The sequence below is a fragment of the Xenopus tropicalis genome, chromosome 1 (genome assembly GCF_000004195.4).
Source record: "Xenopus tropicalis strain Nigerian chromosome 1, UCB_Xtro_10.0, whole genome shotgun sequence".
Taxonomy (NCBI): domain Eukaryota; kingdom Metazoa; phylum Chordata; class Amphibia; order Anura; family Pipidae; genus Xenopus; species Xenopus tropicalis.
The window spans coordinates 172,826,596-172,843,944 of NC_030677.2; the positions used below are offsets into that span (position 1 = coordinate 172,826,596).

The 17,349-nt window shown below is 40.0% G+C and overlaps 1 protein-coding gene across 8 annotated transcripts in view; it reads left to right on the plus strand.

Annotated features, from left to right (window-relative positions):
• Positions 1-17,349, plus strand: part of mcc (mutated in colorectal cancers) — a 164,169-nt gene that overhangs the window by 107,537 nt on the left and 39,283 nt on the right. For all 8 annotated transcript variants that reach the window (XR_001169921.3, XM_031896347.1, XM_012957487.3 and 5 more), the window contains 2 exon segments: positions 1,679-1,842; positions 3,445-3,651. Coding sequence is in view for 7 of the 8 variants with exons in the window: in XM_031896347.1 (XP_031752207.1) it covers positions 1,679-1,842; positions 3,445-3,651 (371 nt within the window). In the remaining variant the exon portion in view is untranslated.

Below are 17,349 nucleotides of genomic sequence, written 5' to 3' on the forward strand. Positions count from 1 at the left end.
TTTTATTCTGGTACTGAACAACATAAAAAGGAACTGGAAAAAAATGTTTCTTTTATTAAATCAGTGAAGGCTTCTATGGTAATTGTGCAAGGGCCACTTACAGATAATACTAGAATTGTAAAACTGACAATGCCATGGAGGATGCCAGAATAATTTACAAAAAGAGCTATATTATTTTTATTACAGATACAGTTAACATATCGCTTCTTGGGCTCTCCACGCTGCTGGATTAATCACGTGACCAATCCTAGAATGCATATGTCTGGGAGTATCCACCAGTCCATCTCCACTGCCACAATAGTTTTCACAAAACAAAAAGATCATATGCATTCACTAGGAATTCAGTTCCTAAAAATGTCAATAATTTATTACTTCTCAGTTAAAAATCTAGTAGTCAGACACCACAACAATTCACCTAATGATTCACATAGTCACCTGATGCATTTCATGCCTCTCTCAGGCACTTCATTAATGGTGTTATCATACACAATCACTTCCTTTTTATAACAATCCATGTACATGTAATTAAAAACAACCAATGCAATTCACAAGGTGAATTGTTGTGGTTTCTTACCACTATGTTTTTGACTGAGGCGTAATAAATTATTGACATAACTTACCCCCTGGAATGCATATGATGTTTTGTGGAGTATATTATTTTTATAACACACAACAAAGGCATTTTGACAGACCCAATACTACAAGCTACTTGCTGTAACAGGCCTTGCTTTACAAAATTCCAACATATACAGGCACAAAATTTTTAACCACCCAACATGTTATCCAGCTTCATAAATCGCTTGTGAAAATCTAAAGCTCTGCAATAAATATTCAGCTTAGAAATATGAAATGAATATGCTGCAGATTTATAGAGTTCTAACCATTAAACAAATTCTGATCTGTTTCAGTCTCTGTGCCTATCACTTAAAAGCCACATTCTCTCAGGTCAGTCCAATACTACAAAATGTACCACAGTACTACCTCTCATTAGCTCACTGACTACAACACCTTTATTCTATTTATTCTAGTATAGCCATCCAACAAGCCATCCAACATAAGCTTACCAACTCTGTATTTATAACACTTATATTCAATAATGGCTTAACGATGAGGCACAATCTCTTTAACAATAAAAATTCTTAAATATTACTAATAGTGACAACACAGAAAGTTATATAACCTAACGTTATATGTGTATAGGTTAGACTTTTGATTATGTATATATACATCACAGGTGTAAGGGTTGTCAAACCTCTACATCCTTGCTACACACTGAGTGGGAAGCACCCAGAATCTGTCTATGGTTTGGGGAGTGCCAGTACTAATTGTATATAAATATATACAAAAATGTCCTATACGAACATTGAAGTGCTTTGGTGCCTCTCCTACAGCAAGTGGTGTGGTTGAGGCCCAATTACTTTTTCTTCATATCCCCAACTGCAAAGACCCACATCCACATTGAGAGTGGATTATTAAAATGATCACAATACTCACTCAAGCACTTTATCGAATCTCCTTTTCTCTTGTCATAGACTCACCAAAATGATCTTATCCTTACAGAAAGATTGGAAGAAATACTGTATAACCAAACTCTCCTTGACTTCTACAGCTGATGGGCACCTCTAGTCCCCTCTGCTGTATAAATAAATCCTCAACCACTTATTTCTCTCTGACTCAGACACTTGCAGTGACCTGAACTCTGAGCTCCAACGGGTGCTGACGGGCCTAGAGAATGCCATATGTGGAAGAAAGAAGAGCAGCTGCAACTTGTCTGTCGCAGATGTGGACCGACACATTGAACAGCTCACCACTGCCAGTGAACACTGCGACCTTGCCATCAAGGTGAGGTGCTGCACACTTTTTCTCATAACTAGTACCAGCCCTGTGAATAACTTGCAGCATCACATGGCAAGTTTGTGCCACCCATACAAACAATGCACTGTATATGAATTGAATATACATACCCACATGTTTTAAGATCAAATATATATATATATATATATATATATATATATATATATATATAATGTCGCAGGAATCTGCACTCACCAGTTCAAAGGGCAACGGCTGGGTGCTAACCCAAAAAATGCATCCAATATATAGAGAGCACTCACAGCATTATATTTGTAGAAATTATGCAGAACTGAAGGTTATATGCAAAATTATATAGAACTTTTTTTATTCTTTTATTTTTTAGCCCTTTAAATGACTTGACACAAAACAGTAATATTTGCATCTCTTGTCAGTGGTGCATGGTGGTTGCAAAGACTCCAAAGGTTTAAATTAGAGTAGATAGTTAAGCCATAGTCATAAAATTACTACAGCTATATATATACACTCACCTAAAGTATTATTAGGAACACCATACTACTACCCTTCTCTGACCTCTAGCATCAACAAGGCATTTTCGCCCACAGGACTGCCGCATACTGGATGTTTTATCCTTTTCACACCATTCTTTGTAAACCCTAGAAATGGTTGTGCATGAAAATCCCAGTAACTGAGCAGATTGTGAAATACTCAGACCGGCCCGTCTGGCACCAACAACCATGCCACGCTCAAAATTGCTTAAATCACCTTTCTTTCCCATTCTGACATTCAGTTTGGAGTTCAGGAGATTGTCTTGACCAGGACCACACCCCTAAATGCATTGAAGCAACTGCCATGTGATTGGTTGATTAGATAATTGAATTAATGAGAAATTGAACAGGTGTTCCTAATAAACCTTTAGGTGAGTGTATATACTAGACTCAGTGTAGCATTACTGCATAATATTAGCCTGAATTAGACACATTAAGGCAGATAAAGCTGTCTTATTGATGTGCCAAAATTATGGCAGAAAAAAGTAGACCCTAAGATTCTTCTTGGTGGACCAAACACAAATTTATAGGTTTTATTAACTCATTGCATGGAAATCACACAAGCTTTCCAGAAAAAGTACGCCATTGCCATCCAATAAAATGTGTTGCTCTCTAAAAAAAAGAATCTATGTGCCTTTATCTTTTTGTGCTATAGTAATAAAAAGAAGGAGCAAAGTACAGTTGTAGGCTTTTGCTTGGAGAATGTGTTGAGCACCATTGCTTTGTGTTACAAGTCACAGTATGCACAAGAAAGCATCGTATTGTGGTGCCTGGAACAGTGACCATATGCTTTTCTTTACTTTACCATTCCCCAGCTGCACAGGCTTGTAGACTTTATTGGGGCAGTCTACTCTTCCTGGAAGGTTAAGAAGACGGAAGAAATGTTTCCAATTTGCACTTACTGTGTGTATTAACTCCATGATATCATCTGGTTAATTAGCACTGTTTGGCTTTATTCAGAATTCCAAAGTCTTGAAACAATATCCAAAATAAATACATTTCTAAAAGAGAGAGATTTTTTTTGTTTATATCTTATAACATCCTAAAGATTTCCATGATGTTTATGGTCTTTCTATTTTTTCAGACTGTAGAAGAGATAGAGGGGGTTCTTGGACGGGACTTGTACCCTAACATTGCAGAGGAAAGATCACGTTGGGAGAAAGAGCTGGCAGGCCTCCGGGAAGAAAATGAGAGCCTCACTGCAATGCTGTGCAGCAAAGAGGAGGATCTCAACAGGACCAAAGCTACAATGAACGCTATCCGTGAAGAGAGGGATAGGCTACGCAGAAGGGTAAAGCTAATGTTCTCTTATACTTGAATATACATGAATAAGTAATGTAATCTGTGGCATGTCTCTGTAGGTAGTTATGACAAATCTTTGGATTATTGTGGATTCCATCAGAGTAGTGACAGAAAAACTATGCTAATCCATTAGCAGGCGAATGGAAATGGTTGTGTTTTTTCTTATTATTAGAGGACAAGAAAAAAAGAGAATGCTGTGCTCACCACTAAACAATTTTAAACCATTAAGGAAGGGGGTTTCAATGAGGTTGTGACCACAAATTTGTACAAACAGAGACAAGAGGTTATTTACCAATATATATAGGACATTAAGACATTCTGTGCACTTACCTACTAGGAAATGCCCTCCCCTTTAAAGGAGAAGGAAAGGCAAAGTCACTTGGAGGTGCCAAAATGTTAGGCACCCCCAAGTGACTTTAATCACTTACCTTCTACCCCACGCTGGTGCCCCTGTACAGAGAGAACAGCACCAGCCCGGGGTACCTGCAGCGCTTCCTTCTTCCTGAACGATCGTGCGCGCATGCCCAGTAGAGTGAAAAGCTGAACTTTAACAGAGAAGTCGGCTTTTCACTCTACTGCGCAAGCGTTTGTCCGGGACAATTGGCTGCAGCGCGAGTAGGAAGGAGGAAGCGCTCTCGACAGGTACCCCGGGCTGGTGCTGTTTTCTCCTAACAGGGGCACCAGCCCGGGGTACAAGGTAAGCGATTTAAGTCACTTGGGGGTGCTTAACATTTTGGCACCCCCAAGTGACTTAGCCTTTCCTTGTCCTTTAAGTTTATCCATATATTGCAGTATATTCAAGTTGGTCAACAACTTCAGTCATCCCTGGTCTGGCCAGTCCTACACTCACTTTTATCTGATTCATTTAGAATTCTACTGCTTCATTATACATTTCCCACAGGGACTGTAACTTGCTTTTAAATGGTTGCCCTTTTTATTGCCCACCACTGGGATCAGCTGACTGTAGCTGAGAATTATGGGGCAATAAAACCCTTTACTGGGGTGTACCAATATATTAGGTTACCTTCCAATGGATTAAACTGCTAAGTTGCCTTTCCATGGGCTGGTGCTCTTGTTAGCAGAAAATTAAACAGACCTGAGGTACTTCTGACAAAACATGATGGAGCAATCTTCTTCCTGCTGTTTCCTTCTTTGGCCTAGGAGCATATACAGTAGAGTGAAAAGCCAGCTTTTCACTTTACTGCACGTGTGTTGGGCCAGGCCCATTTAAGAACAAAGCAAAATAAGATGATCAGGTAAATCATTTTGATCAGTGGAGTGTGCCTATCATGTGGCACCCCCAGTGATTTAACCTTTCCTTCTTCTTTAAGATGATTTATTAGGTTTGCTTTATAATTAACTTGCCTTAGATTCATGAAGTTGTGTTATTATCACCTTTGTCTGAGGAGCTTGCATTCTGTTTGAGCAGATAATAAGATAATTGCATTTTTATTCTTGGTATGGAGTTAAATCGCTACTTCTTTAATCTTTATATATATATATATATATATATATATATATATATATATATATATATATATATATATTAATATTTTTTGTCAGCATTATATGTTCTTCAGATTTGCTGTGTGTACCGTAACTGGTGTTTAATAATGTATATATTGTAACAACAAATGGAAAATTTAACTCTAGAACTGAACAGGTTTTTAATTATTATGCGTTAGATCCACCCAGGACCTTTTTCTCTAAAAGCAGCCTGCAGAGTTAATAGTCCTGCACACTGCCTGCGTTACAGAACACTCAATTAAAATGAATTGAAGGTTAATCCCACAATGGGAAACAAATTCATCAGGGTGAATTTTACTAAGCTCTGGTTTGTAAATGGCTGCAGTTGTACAACTCCCAGCATCCTCTGAGAATGCCAATAGGAAGCCTGTTGCTGTTGCAGGGAAGCTCAAGTATTTCAGGCCAATGAAACACAACTGGATTTCACCTTTGTCCCTCTGTGCCAGAGAGGTCCTGAATACACCCCTCAAGGGGCCCATCATGTTTTACTTACAGCAAGGGCAGCCCCTGCCTGTGAATGAACCTGTTAACTGAACAAACATGGTGACGTTGCTTTTAGAAAGCTTTGTTTTGGTGAGAATAATGCAGGGGGGAGCTGGGGGAAGGAGTGACAGATGCTTTATCTGCCAAAGCAGCAGAGAAATAAAGACAAAAATCGTTGTTTTTAAAAAGAGGCACGTAACATGGACTGCTGCTTCTCCTAACATACGCTGCCTCTGCCAAGGGATATTGATTGTTCTGCTGTTGCCATCAGTTAATTTGCTGCCTGAATGCAGAATGTTTCATTGCATTATGCTACACTAGTTCTGATTTGTGATAGCCGGCCTGACAGATTGCTGTGATTGTCTAAAGTGCAGCGCAGGTCATGTGAAACCTATACCGGCGTATCATGTACACCTATTCCCTGCTTATTCCCTGCCGGCTCTGCTTAGGCCATGGCACTTTGTTCCCATACATCATTGTGAGCAAAGAGCTGGGGGGGTTAGACTGCTATTAGGAAAAAAGTCTTATTTTAGTTGCAGAGATCCTACATTTACATTTTTTATTCTAATTATTAGTTACAGATTTTTTCCTCAGTTACCTTGTGCAAGCGGCATGGGCATGACAGGGACTATAGGTATACAAAGTAGGTGCTAGTCAGTCGTCCCATGGGAAGTAATTGGCTTGAATACACTAAGGGGCACATTTACTAACCCACAAATCCGAATAAGAAAAATTCCGATTGGAAAACGAACATTTTGCGACTTTTTCATATTTTTTGCGATTTTTTCGGCGCCTTTACGATTTTTCGGAAATTGTCGCGACTCTTTCGTTACCAATACGAGTTTTTCGTAGCCATTACGACTTGCACGAAAAAACGTGAGTTTTTCGTAGCCATTACGATTCGCTCGTATCTTGTCGCGACTTTTTCGTATTGAGCGCTCGTAAGCGGGGGGCGAAACTTTCAGACTTAGCATGATTTTGGAAGCCTCCCATAGGACTCAATGGCACCCTGCAGCTCCAACCTGGCCCAAGAAAAGTCACCATACTGAAGCTTGAACTGAATCCGAACGCTACGAAAAAATCGCAACATTTTGCGCAACTTTCGAAATGGCTACGAAAAAGGCGTGACTTTTCGCGCAAGTTTTAACGCTACGAAAAAATCGCCAGATTTTGCGCAACTTTCGGAATGGCTACAAAAAAGTCGCGACAATTTTTTCTGAAAAATCGCAAAATACCGATCATTACGGAAAAAACGCAATCGGACGCATTCGGCCCGTTCGTGGGTTAGTAAATGTGCCCCTAAGAGTAGACAGCTGACTCACTTAGGTGCCTTTCAGTTTTTCCTTTCCTACTCTTGATCATTCTTGTAGCCTTCCTGCTCAGGACTTTCTAGCACACATTAAGTGAGACCTATCAGGGAATACAAAGAAAGCCTAAGAGGGCTATGGTGCTATGTGGGTATACACCTGCCACTCTGCTGACCCCAAATCACAGTGTTGCCATGTTGCAGCTTGACCCTCTGCTCAAGAGCTGAATTGCAGTAGAGTTTGCGACTTTGTGTCAGCTGTATAGAATTTTAGCATGTAATGGTCTTTCTTTAAAAACCAATATTAATATTCCTGATGGGGTATTGTCAATACACATTCAATATGGAGAGAATGGCTGTTTGTGGGGAAGAGGCTAATGGATGCAGAAAACAAGATAATGCTTAGGTATACATGCAGTAAAATGTCCCAAGCTGTCAAATAGCGCTGACTCTAGGATCTCACGCACACACATGCAAATACTCTCTGAAGTGACTCTCTCTTGTGCTTCTCTATGGTAGCAAAACATGGCATTAACACAAACACCAGTAACATACACAGGAGTTTCAGGGAACTCAACAAAACTGGATAAACCCATTCTAGGTACCAAATATAAACAACTTGGAAGTAAATGAAATCAGACCTAGGACCCTGCAGTGCTTTGCTGCTATTAGGTTTAATTAAAAACTAAATGTTCAGGGCATAGCCCTTTATCAAGTGTACCTATACAGAGAAGCCAGTGTGGTGGGACCATATCCCCCTCCCCCGAATTGGAGAGAGAAGAAGTCCTATCTGCCATATATTGACCCAAAGAGAACAAATTCCTTGTTAATTTATTAACCCCTTTTGTTAACCCCAAACCATTAGAAGTGCAAAATTCCATTTGTAATCCTTTATTGCCCAGAAATGCACATTTAACACTGGCCTACTAGAGCAAATAACTAATACAGGTACTGGACCCCTTATCCGGAAAGCCCGTCTCCCATAGACTCCATTTTAATCAAATAATTCAGAATTTGTAGTAATAAAACAGTACCTTGTAATTGATCCCAACTAAGATATAATTAATCCTCATTGGATGAAAAATAATCCTATTGGGGTTAATTAATGTTTTATTGATATTTTAGTAGACTTAAGGTATGGAGATCCAAATTCTGGATAATGGTTCCTATACCTGTACTGAAAATAATACTTAATGGATACATATTTGCACATATTGACATATATAAAACTGCCTTTATGGCTCAAATCGTTACTTGTTATTGTTTGTTCCTTGCCTGTCATCTTGCGAGGCTACTCCACTGCCAGCTTCTTCTGCTGCTATTTCATGTGGCTTTGTCCTCGCCCTAGGTTTGAACTGTTCTGTTGTGAACACAATTGCTAATATTCAGTCTTGTTGATAGGAAATGCCCTCAGTTGGGTGGTAGAGATGGTGATTAGCAGTGGAGGTTGAGAATTGTGGTTTTCATAAGATTTTGGCTTTCAGGCTAGGGTGGAAGGAGCTTTATTTTTTCACCTAGAATGAAAGATTTGAGAAGGAAAGGTAAAAACCTCTGTCCTTTATCAAAAGCAACACAGGATTTATTGTCTCCTTTTTTTGTAAACGTGTTCATAGGGTATCTGACTTCCTCTTTCAGAAAAATCCTTCATTCTGGGGGCCAGAGTCTGTGCAGTTCTCTCCTCTCTCCCCTCTCCTGATTCCCCCTCCTATAAGAATGCTAAGAACCCCCTCCCTTAGGAATGTGTGATATGAGCTATAACAGCTAAGCTGCAAGCAGGAAGCTACTTAAAATGGCAGCTGCTGTCTTAAAAAATGGATAAAGCTTCTAGGGCTGTCTAGGTGACACTACTGTGGCAAATCTATTGGCAGTAAAATGCCAAAATGACTTTGCTTCTCCTTTAATGAGGCACCATCATCAAAAAATGACTCCCTTTTATAATAATACCATTGTTTTACACAAGCTTTAAAAGTGTTCTCTTAGCAACAAAAGTTTTTGGAATGAAAGCAGGACTCAATTTCTTGGGAAGTGTGTTTATGGTGCCATTTTACACAACATGTTTTGGGGATGAAACATGTTGTGTGAGCCTACTTTCATTCCTACAACTGTTGTTGCCCAGTATTTTCCCTTCGTTTTGGCTCTCAGTTGGACCATAAATAAGGCTGGAGATACTTTGTTCATAAAAGTATTCTCTTAGTCTTAGTTACAGTAGAGGTTCAGATTTCATGTATTTATATCCTCATTGTCACGTAAGCCACAGGCGAGCCATTGAGATTAGGGGCATTTGATTTTATTTTGTCCTATGGGACACATACACTGATCCAGAGAGAATATCTAAAATCCTAGCCTTAAAACAACATAGGCTTCTGTTTTTTGCCAGAGAGGAAATAGAATTAGTTAGGTGTGTGCCAGGAAATAGGCTTCCCTCTTCAAGCACAATGTGCCCATGGGCTCATTAATCACCACAAGTGCAGTGGGCTAAGTGCAATTTTCAGCTCAGATGCAATGTTTTTTACACACAAGTCAAAGTTTTTTCATAATTGCAGTTACCGGGGGAGATGCTTTAATGCAATTGCACCCAATGCATTAAATCCGTTTTATTTTTCCAGTTTGCAGCTTGAGAATGATGTATGAGCCCTATTATTTTGGTGCAACAATTGACATGGACAACTGCCTCAAAAGGCACAACTGCTTGAAATTTGAAACATGTAGTTTAAAGGAAAACTAAACCCCCAGAAAGAATAGTTAGCCAACAGATAGTATATATCATAATAAGTGGCCTGTTAAAGCCTCTTACCAACAGGCCCGGATTTGTGGAGAGGCCACAAAGGCCCGGGCCTAGGGCGGCAGAAATGTAGGGGCGGCATGCCGCCCCGCCGCAATGGAATTTTTTAAGTTTTTGTTCAATACGGAGCAGTGGGAACTTCTCCCCACTGCTCCGTATGGGGCTTTAAATGTGTGCGCATGCGCACTCGCGGGCGCGCGGGGGGGGCGGGGTAGGGAGGCGAGCGGTTGTTCGCTCATTCGCGCATGCGCATTGGGGGGGGCCTAGGGGCGCGCCGAAAACAAATCCGGCCCTGCTTACCAAACTTGAATATATATCAGTAAATATTGTCTTTTTACATCTTTTCCCTTGAGCCACCATTTAGTAATGGGCTGGGTGCTTCCCCAGAGATCACATGACAGGAAATAATGCAGCTCTAACTGTAACAGGAAGAAGTGTGGGGGCAGTATACAGAACTTTTCCATTAATTGACTGTTGTGAGCTAACATGTATGTGTGCCCTTGATCTGTTTGTGGGCACCATGAATCGCATGATCCCAGGGAACGGTCCGTAGTGCTTAAAATAACAATTTTCTATTTAGGATTATTCAGTGGCACATAGTACTAAAAAGGTAGAAAATAGGTTCTTTTTATGAAGCAGGGTTATACATGAGCTGTTGTATGCAATATATTTTAATAGACATGGGGGTATAGTTTTCCTTTAACGTTGGTACAGCTATTGGATCCTTTATCCAGAAACTTGTTATCCAAAAAAGTTACGGAACGGCCATCTCCCATAACTCCATTATAAGCAAATAATTCTATTTTTTTTTTTTTTTTAAATGCTCTCTCTTTTTCTGTAAATGATAAAACGGTACCTTGTACTTGATTCTAACTAAGATAAATAATCCTTGTTGGAGGTAAAACAATCCTATTGTTTAATTCATATTTAAATGATTTTTTAGTAGACTAAAGGTATGGGGATCCAAATTTTATCTGGAAAACCCCTGGTCCCGGTCACTGCTTAGACGTGTAGTTTAATAATGCACGTAGAGCCACACATAGGACCTGGTCTAAAAACTACTAGAATATTGGCCATTATACACCCCTGCAGGGATTATTCCAAATCTGTGACTGTGCTGAAGGTTTGCCAACACACTGAGATGAAAGAGGTGTCCTGTATTCCTTTCTAGTTCAACAGCTTTTTATTGAATTTGGAATTAAAGGACATAGACCTGAAAGTCAAACATTCCATGAGTCATTTCTTTTACAAGGAAGCATTTGAAGGGAAAGCATCACAAAGCACATAAGGATTCTTAGACATCAGTAGTGAAAGGCTTCAAAATCAAACCAAATACTGAATATCTTATTTTTGTGATCTCAGCTGAAACACCAACCAGAATGGCAACATAAAGTGATGTGGGAATGCAGCAACAGAAAAACATCTCTATTAGACCCCCTCCACCTAAATTACCCTGGCACTCTGGATCTGTGCTGTGCTTTAGCTTTCTTATGCATTAAGGCTAGCAATAAATTATTGTACCCTCAATCACTAGCAGTATGCAGCATTCAGGGTACCCTGTGCCCCTTATGGAATATTAGTGAAGTGGCAAACATCACATAAACAGTTCAGTTGGTCTAATCTGCATGTATTCTCTAATGCCACATAGTCCTGACTCGTGTCCCACCAGTGTTCCAAGTCCACAGCCAGAGACAGCACTCTGGAGACATGAGGGGCAAGCTAATGTTGCATTCATGAAACAGTGCTGCAAAAATGTTGTTTCATTTTTTCAGCAGGAGCATGCATTTCACAGTATGCACTTTCAATAACAGCCCCTCTTTGCTGATGGTGTCTTCTTCTCAGAATTAAATGCCAACATCACCATACCAAGATTAGCAAACTGGGCCGGCTAGACCATTTCAGCTGCCAAACATATATTCCAACAGTCGCCACCTTTCAGAGTTGCAGAATTCTCTTCCTCTAGACATAGCAGGCAAAGCATTTCCGCTTTCAGCTTTTTTCATTTTCTGAACGGTTTTCTTTATTTTGGAAGTTTAATTTGCATGATGAAGACTGAGAGCACTTTAGTAATTTATTGAGAAATGCCAGTTTTTAGTGTCTAGGGGAAGGAATGTAAGGAATATCTACTGGCAGAAGTAGCTTTCCAAGCTAATCTGCATCAAGACAGATATATTTTCTCTCTCTGAATGTTATAGCCTTTATTTTTTTTGTTGAAAAGTTGTGTGTGTTGTTTTTTTTTTAAGTAAATGTGTCTCTTGCTTTTCCTATAGGTATTCTTGTCACTTGATGTAGATACACGATGTTGGCCAAATAATAGAGAATTATATAGACATTGTAACATTTGCAGAATTCTGAATTATTGAAGGCCTATTTATAAACATACCTTATGTCAGCAACCCTTCAGATGTTGTTAAACTACAAGCCCAGTAATTCTATATAAGAGTCGGCAGGCTGCCCAAAACGGTGAGCACACTGCCCAAAATTTGCCCTGTGTGCCTTAAACATTCAGCTCAGGAATGCACATGCTCTGTTTGGGTGATATATGATAAGATCCATCTCCCTCTATTAGATATATACATGCACACTTTCCCCCTAAATCAGTAGTGATGAGAGGAGAAAAAAAAGCTGATCGGATCAATAGGCCTGTTCCATTCAGCTTGCGTCTGTAATCAAACAAAGTGCTCTCAATAGGTTTTCCTTTTCTTGCAGATTTAATTAAATTAGGTGTTTAATGCATTCTGTTAACAGATTGTGATGGTGTGTGGCGTACTGGCTCCGAAGCCTTATGCCTTGCACTTTCTCTCCATCCTCATGGCTCATTAGTGGCTGATGTAATCATGAGCTTGCGTAGGGAACCTGCCGCTTTATATGACACAAACCCTTCCTATATGCCTCCCATTCTGTAAGCACACAGCTGGGAGTGGGTCACGTTTGTTGTGCGGGGACATAAACTCACTCCTCCTGAACGAATTCTGCCCCAGCCGTATAGCAAACCCAAATGTTTATTATCTTTAGTCTTTGAGAGGTAAAACTATGGCTCTAATTTGCCAAATGGGTGATTCATCTTTTTGGTCAGAGCTACTTTAGAAGTACTTTGCAGTATCCTCAGAAAGTGGCAAAATGGCTGCACATAGATTGGTCAGTGTCCACTAAGACATTTGTAATACTCTGCATGCTATGCTCTCTGAGTGGCATTCAAGGGAGGGACAACAAGCACACAAACAATGACTGCACCATAATACTCTGACTTACCAAGTCATCCAACAGGGGAAGCATTAGCACAAAAGGGGCGAGTTTCACCCCTGTATTTACATTTAATTTGGCAAATTTGGGAGCATTGAATCCTGGAGCCACACTTTTCTTGGAGAGCAATGTGCACTTAATATTATTTTATCTGCTTAGTCTCTGTACAGTTATGCTCAGGGCATTTTTTTAGCTCCTCTGAGGGAACACTGCTCTTATCAGAGCATGGCAGCTGTTGTAGGAGAGGATTTTGGCAATCTAAAATGTTTGTGAACCATTTCCCAAAAAGATGGAATTAGAAGCAATGCAAATGTATTGCAATATAGAGCCTGGTTTAAAAAGTAGATTCGTGATGCTGGCTGAGGCTGAAAGGATAGCTTTACCTGCATACTCCTCTCATAGATCCATTCAGTCCAAATTCCAACTGCAAAGTTGCCATTTACTTTAGGATAAGGTCATTTGGGGAGGTAAGCCAGGCCAGTGATTAGATAATAAAGGGACCAATGTGATCCCCACCTGACATGATTTGCAAAATTGGGCAATAGGTATCTGGTTAACATTGAAACAGATATTGGTAAGGCTGATGGTTCAGGGGAACCCATACATGGGCCAAGAAACTGCCAACTGATGGGCCCAAGTAGATTTGCCTTAAAGGGGACCTGTCACCCAGACATAAAAACTTTATATTAAAAGTCCTCTTCAAATCAAACATGACACACAAACTCCTATTTTTAATTAACACATGCATACCCATTTTAATGGCGTTTAAAAATCCCAGCTGTCAATCATATATTGCCTTAGGCATAGAGGTGGGGCAGACAATTACTTTTACTTTACATTCAGTCCTCATTTTCCCCCTCCCACCTCAACATCGAATTGTGTAGCCACTGCATGGGCATCAGGTCCCCCATTCTGGTGCATACGCAAGGTTTTGGGGCGATACAAGGTTTGCCTTTATAATAGTATCCACAAAATGGCACCTGCCTGGTTGCTATGATGTTTAATTCCAGGACTGAAGGAAACAAGATTTATATTTTTTATATAGTGCAAGTAAAGTTTATTTTGCTTGACAATTGCAATAAAAAAGAATTTGGAGTTACTGCATATGGTAACAGGCCCCCTTTAAGATATCTATGAAGGCAATCACTTCAAGGTATTGTAGTTTTTCTGGAGGTCAGGGTCAAGAAGTCTTGTCATTTAGTAATCCCTGAAGCTAGTCAGATCAGGCCTAGTGGCAGAGTGTAGAATCTGTCAATAAATAATATGTGAGTTGTGTTAAGAATATCTATGTGAATAAAAATAACACATGATTATAAAGGAAAATATTCTCTAAAAAGTTTATAGTGGCCCTTTAACAAAAGTTGTTTGTTTTATTTGACTGGAAGAGAGGTTGAGCAGTTGCTGTAATGGGATAGCAGGACATGCAATGGCGAATGTATTGAGGGAGAGAGTGATGGAGTGACTGATGGATTTGAGGAGACAGAAGCTAATATACAGTGGCAGAGAGAGGCCAAAGGCTGTTGGACACGAGAGATACAGAACGTGTACAGGGAGTATAAATTTGGTGCTGTTCCTTTTATAGTGCATGGCTAAAGTACCTTCTTCATCTGCACTGAAAAGGAACCTGACTCAGATTGTTTGATTAAAATTAAGTCAAATTATCACATTCAAATTTGTTCTGCCTGCAATTTTCATTCTGAGGAGGAAATAAAAATGTTTGTGGTAGTTTACAGTAAACTATAAACCTAGTTTTGTTAGTGACATATCAAGTGGGTGGTGCTTGGGGTTAGGGCTTGGCGATATACCGTTTAATACCGAATACCGGTGTTTGTTTTTAAAACTATATTCATTTTTCAGATACCGCAATACCGGGGTGTCTGGGTACTCACCTGTGCGGCCCGGTCTCGCACGCGCGTCCCGTTGTCCGCGGGACGTTGTGCACGCGCGTGTGCGTGCGTCAAAGCGCACGTACATGTCAAAGCGTGCACGCTGTTACGCGCTGACGGCGCCGGTTCTGCGCATGCGTGGGGGGTATTTAAAGCTATCAAACGCCTCCTCCTGTGCTATGTTGTCTGCGGCCTTGCCTGGTAAATAATTTACCTTACAACTTTCTGTTGCCGATCCTTCGCTTGCCTGACTCTGATTTTCAATACTGCAGTAATTATTCTCTAATTTATTAGGAAATGGGGTTAACACCTAATCATGCATGGAAAAAAAATACCGTCAAATACCGTGACACCGATATAATTTTGAAAAATACCGTGATATAAATTTTTGGTCATACCGCCCAGCTCTACTTGGGGTAGACAGGAAGTGTCACTGTTGAGGTTTTGGGCAGCTCACAGAGCATTAATGAAATAAAGTGATTTTATCAAAACACAAGAGCAGTGGCATAACTATATGTTACCTACAGCAAATTTAATTAAGGCCCCAAAACATTGATAAAGCTCGCCATACACATTTAGATTTTAATCCTGTTACAACAAATGTTCAGATATAGATCATATGTTCTAATGCAACAGTTAAAAACAAACATTCAGATTGAAATTGTAGGATTAAATTCCTAAAAATAACAAACTGGACGACGTTCTGACCATTAATAATTGTCGAACAACACTCACTCAAAAGTTATGTCCCAGAAATACATTGTTGGTCCCCCGAGGATATTATCGTTACCCTAAAATTTTTTAACCTGTCCAATTGACTTACCGACTGATGGTTGCCATCAGTACACTGTGGTATGAAAATTGACGGGACGATAATTTGGAGACCACATGGTCCGAAAATCACACAAAACTATTACTGTATATACTCGAGTATAAGCCTAGTTTTTCAGCACCCAAAATGTGCTGAAAAAGTTACCCTCGGTAACGAGTCAAGGTGCCAAGGGTCCCTCCAGACTAGCACCCTCTGTTCTTTGTGTGCAAATTAGGCCATCCGCAACCAGACCCTCCAGTGCCCTGGCCCACTTCCAGTCGCAATACTTAGTTCCCCTTACATGTCCTCCGGAACCGGGTCTGCTGCCAGTTTGCCAATGCACAATGAGCGTGGGGTAGTATTCATATTGTTTTTGTTGACCCTGTTCTTCACTTACAGAGCTAGTTTACTGTTTTTCTTTGAAATAAATATTTAAAACATATACCCCACTAATGCCTCAATTAATGTAATTTTATTGGTATTTATTTTGATTACTGAAACTTAGCAGTAGCTGAACTTGTTTGGTAATCATTGAAGACGTTTCACTACTCATCCGAGCAGCTTCTTCAGTTCACTTCAGTTCACTAAGTTTTTCCAGTTTTCTTAGGAAAAATTAGGTACCTCGACTTATATTCGGATCGGCTTATACTCGAGTATATATGGTATATAGGTGCATGTATGGCCAGCTTAAGTTGACCTATTCTACCAAGATATTTTAAGATTGTTCATTAATTAAGGCCTTGCTGGGCTCTCTACATTCCTGGGCCCCCCTGCAGTGATTTAGTCAGTTTTTATTCTTTACTGCTTTGTCATGTCACATTACATGTGAGGGGGACCTCACCAAATGACAGATCTTAGTATGACCTTACATGAAGCCGTGTTCATTAAGAGTCACATGCTGCCAAATATCAGAGGTAAGGGTTCTGACAATAAATGACCAGTTTTTTTTCCGCTATGTCCAAACTAATAGCCTTGCAGTGCATAGGTTAAAAAAATCCCTGCCTGTGACCATGCTGGGGGGACTTGGCATCCATAAAATTATTAGACTCCAAAGTAGAATGTTTTGAATAAAATAACTATGCAGTAACCTCAGGTACCCTGGGATTTATCAATACTCTCATGAAATCATTGTAAAAAAAAATGCTATAAACTCCATGCTATATGTTACATTTAGTATTTAGGAAACGCACAAAGGAATCTTTTTCTACCCCAGTTTCATTTGGGGGAAGAAGCTAATGAATCAAGCAGATACAGTAACGAAACCCAGCTGACAGAAACACTTGGTCACAGTTAAGAGAAATGTGATCTTCCAGCCAACGCCGAGTCCGCAGGATTGTCTGTGCGAATAATTAAATGGCAAACAGGCAGAATGATTGCTTTTTCGTGAATGGAGACCCTTGGCTTGGATTATGTGAGGATGAGGGATTTCAACATCAGTGGAAACTCCAGTCCAACAAAAAAAAAAAGAGGTGTCAAAGGTTTCTTACTTAAATTGCCCCCGATAAGCAAGATTTATTCTGCGCAGTAAAATCCCATTTCCCACACACCCGTAAGGTGCAAATGCCCCACAAAATTGAAAATTTGCCTGTTTTGATTAGGAGGCAGTTTATACTGCTGCGAATGATGCCAAGATGAAAGGCAGAGTGTAA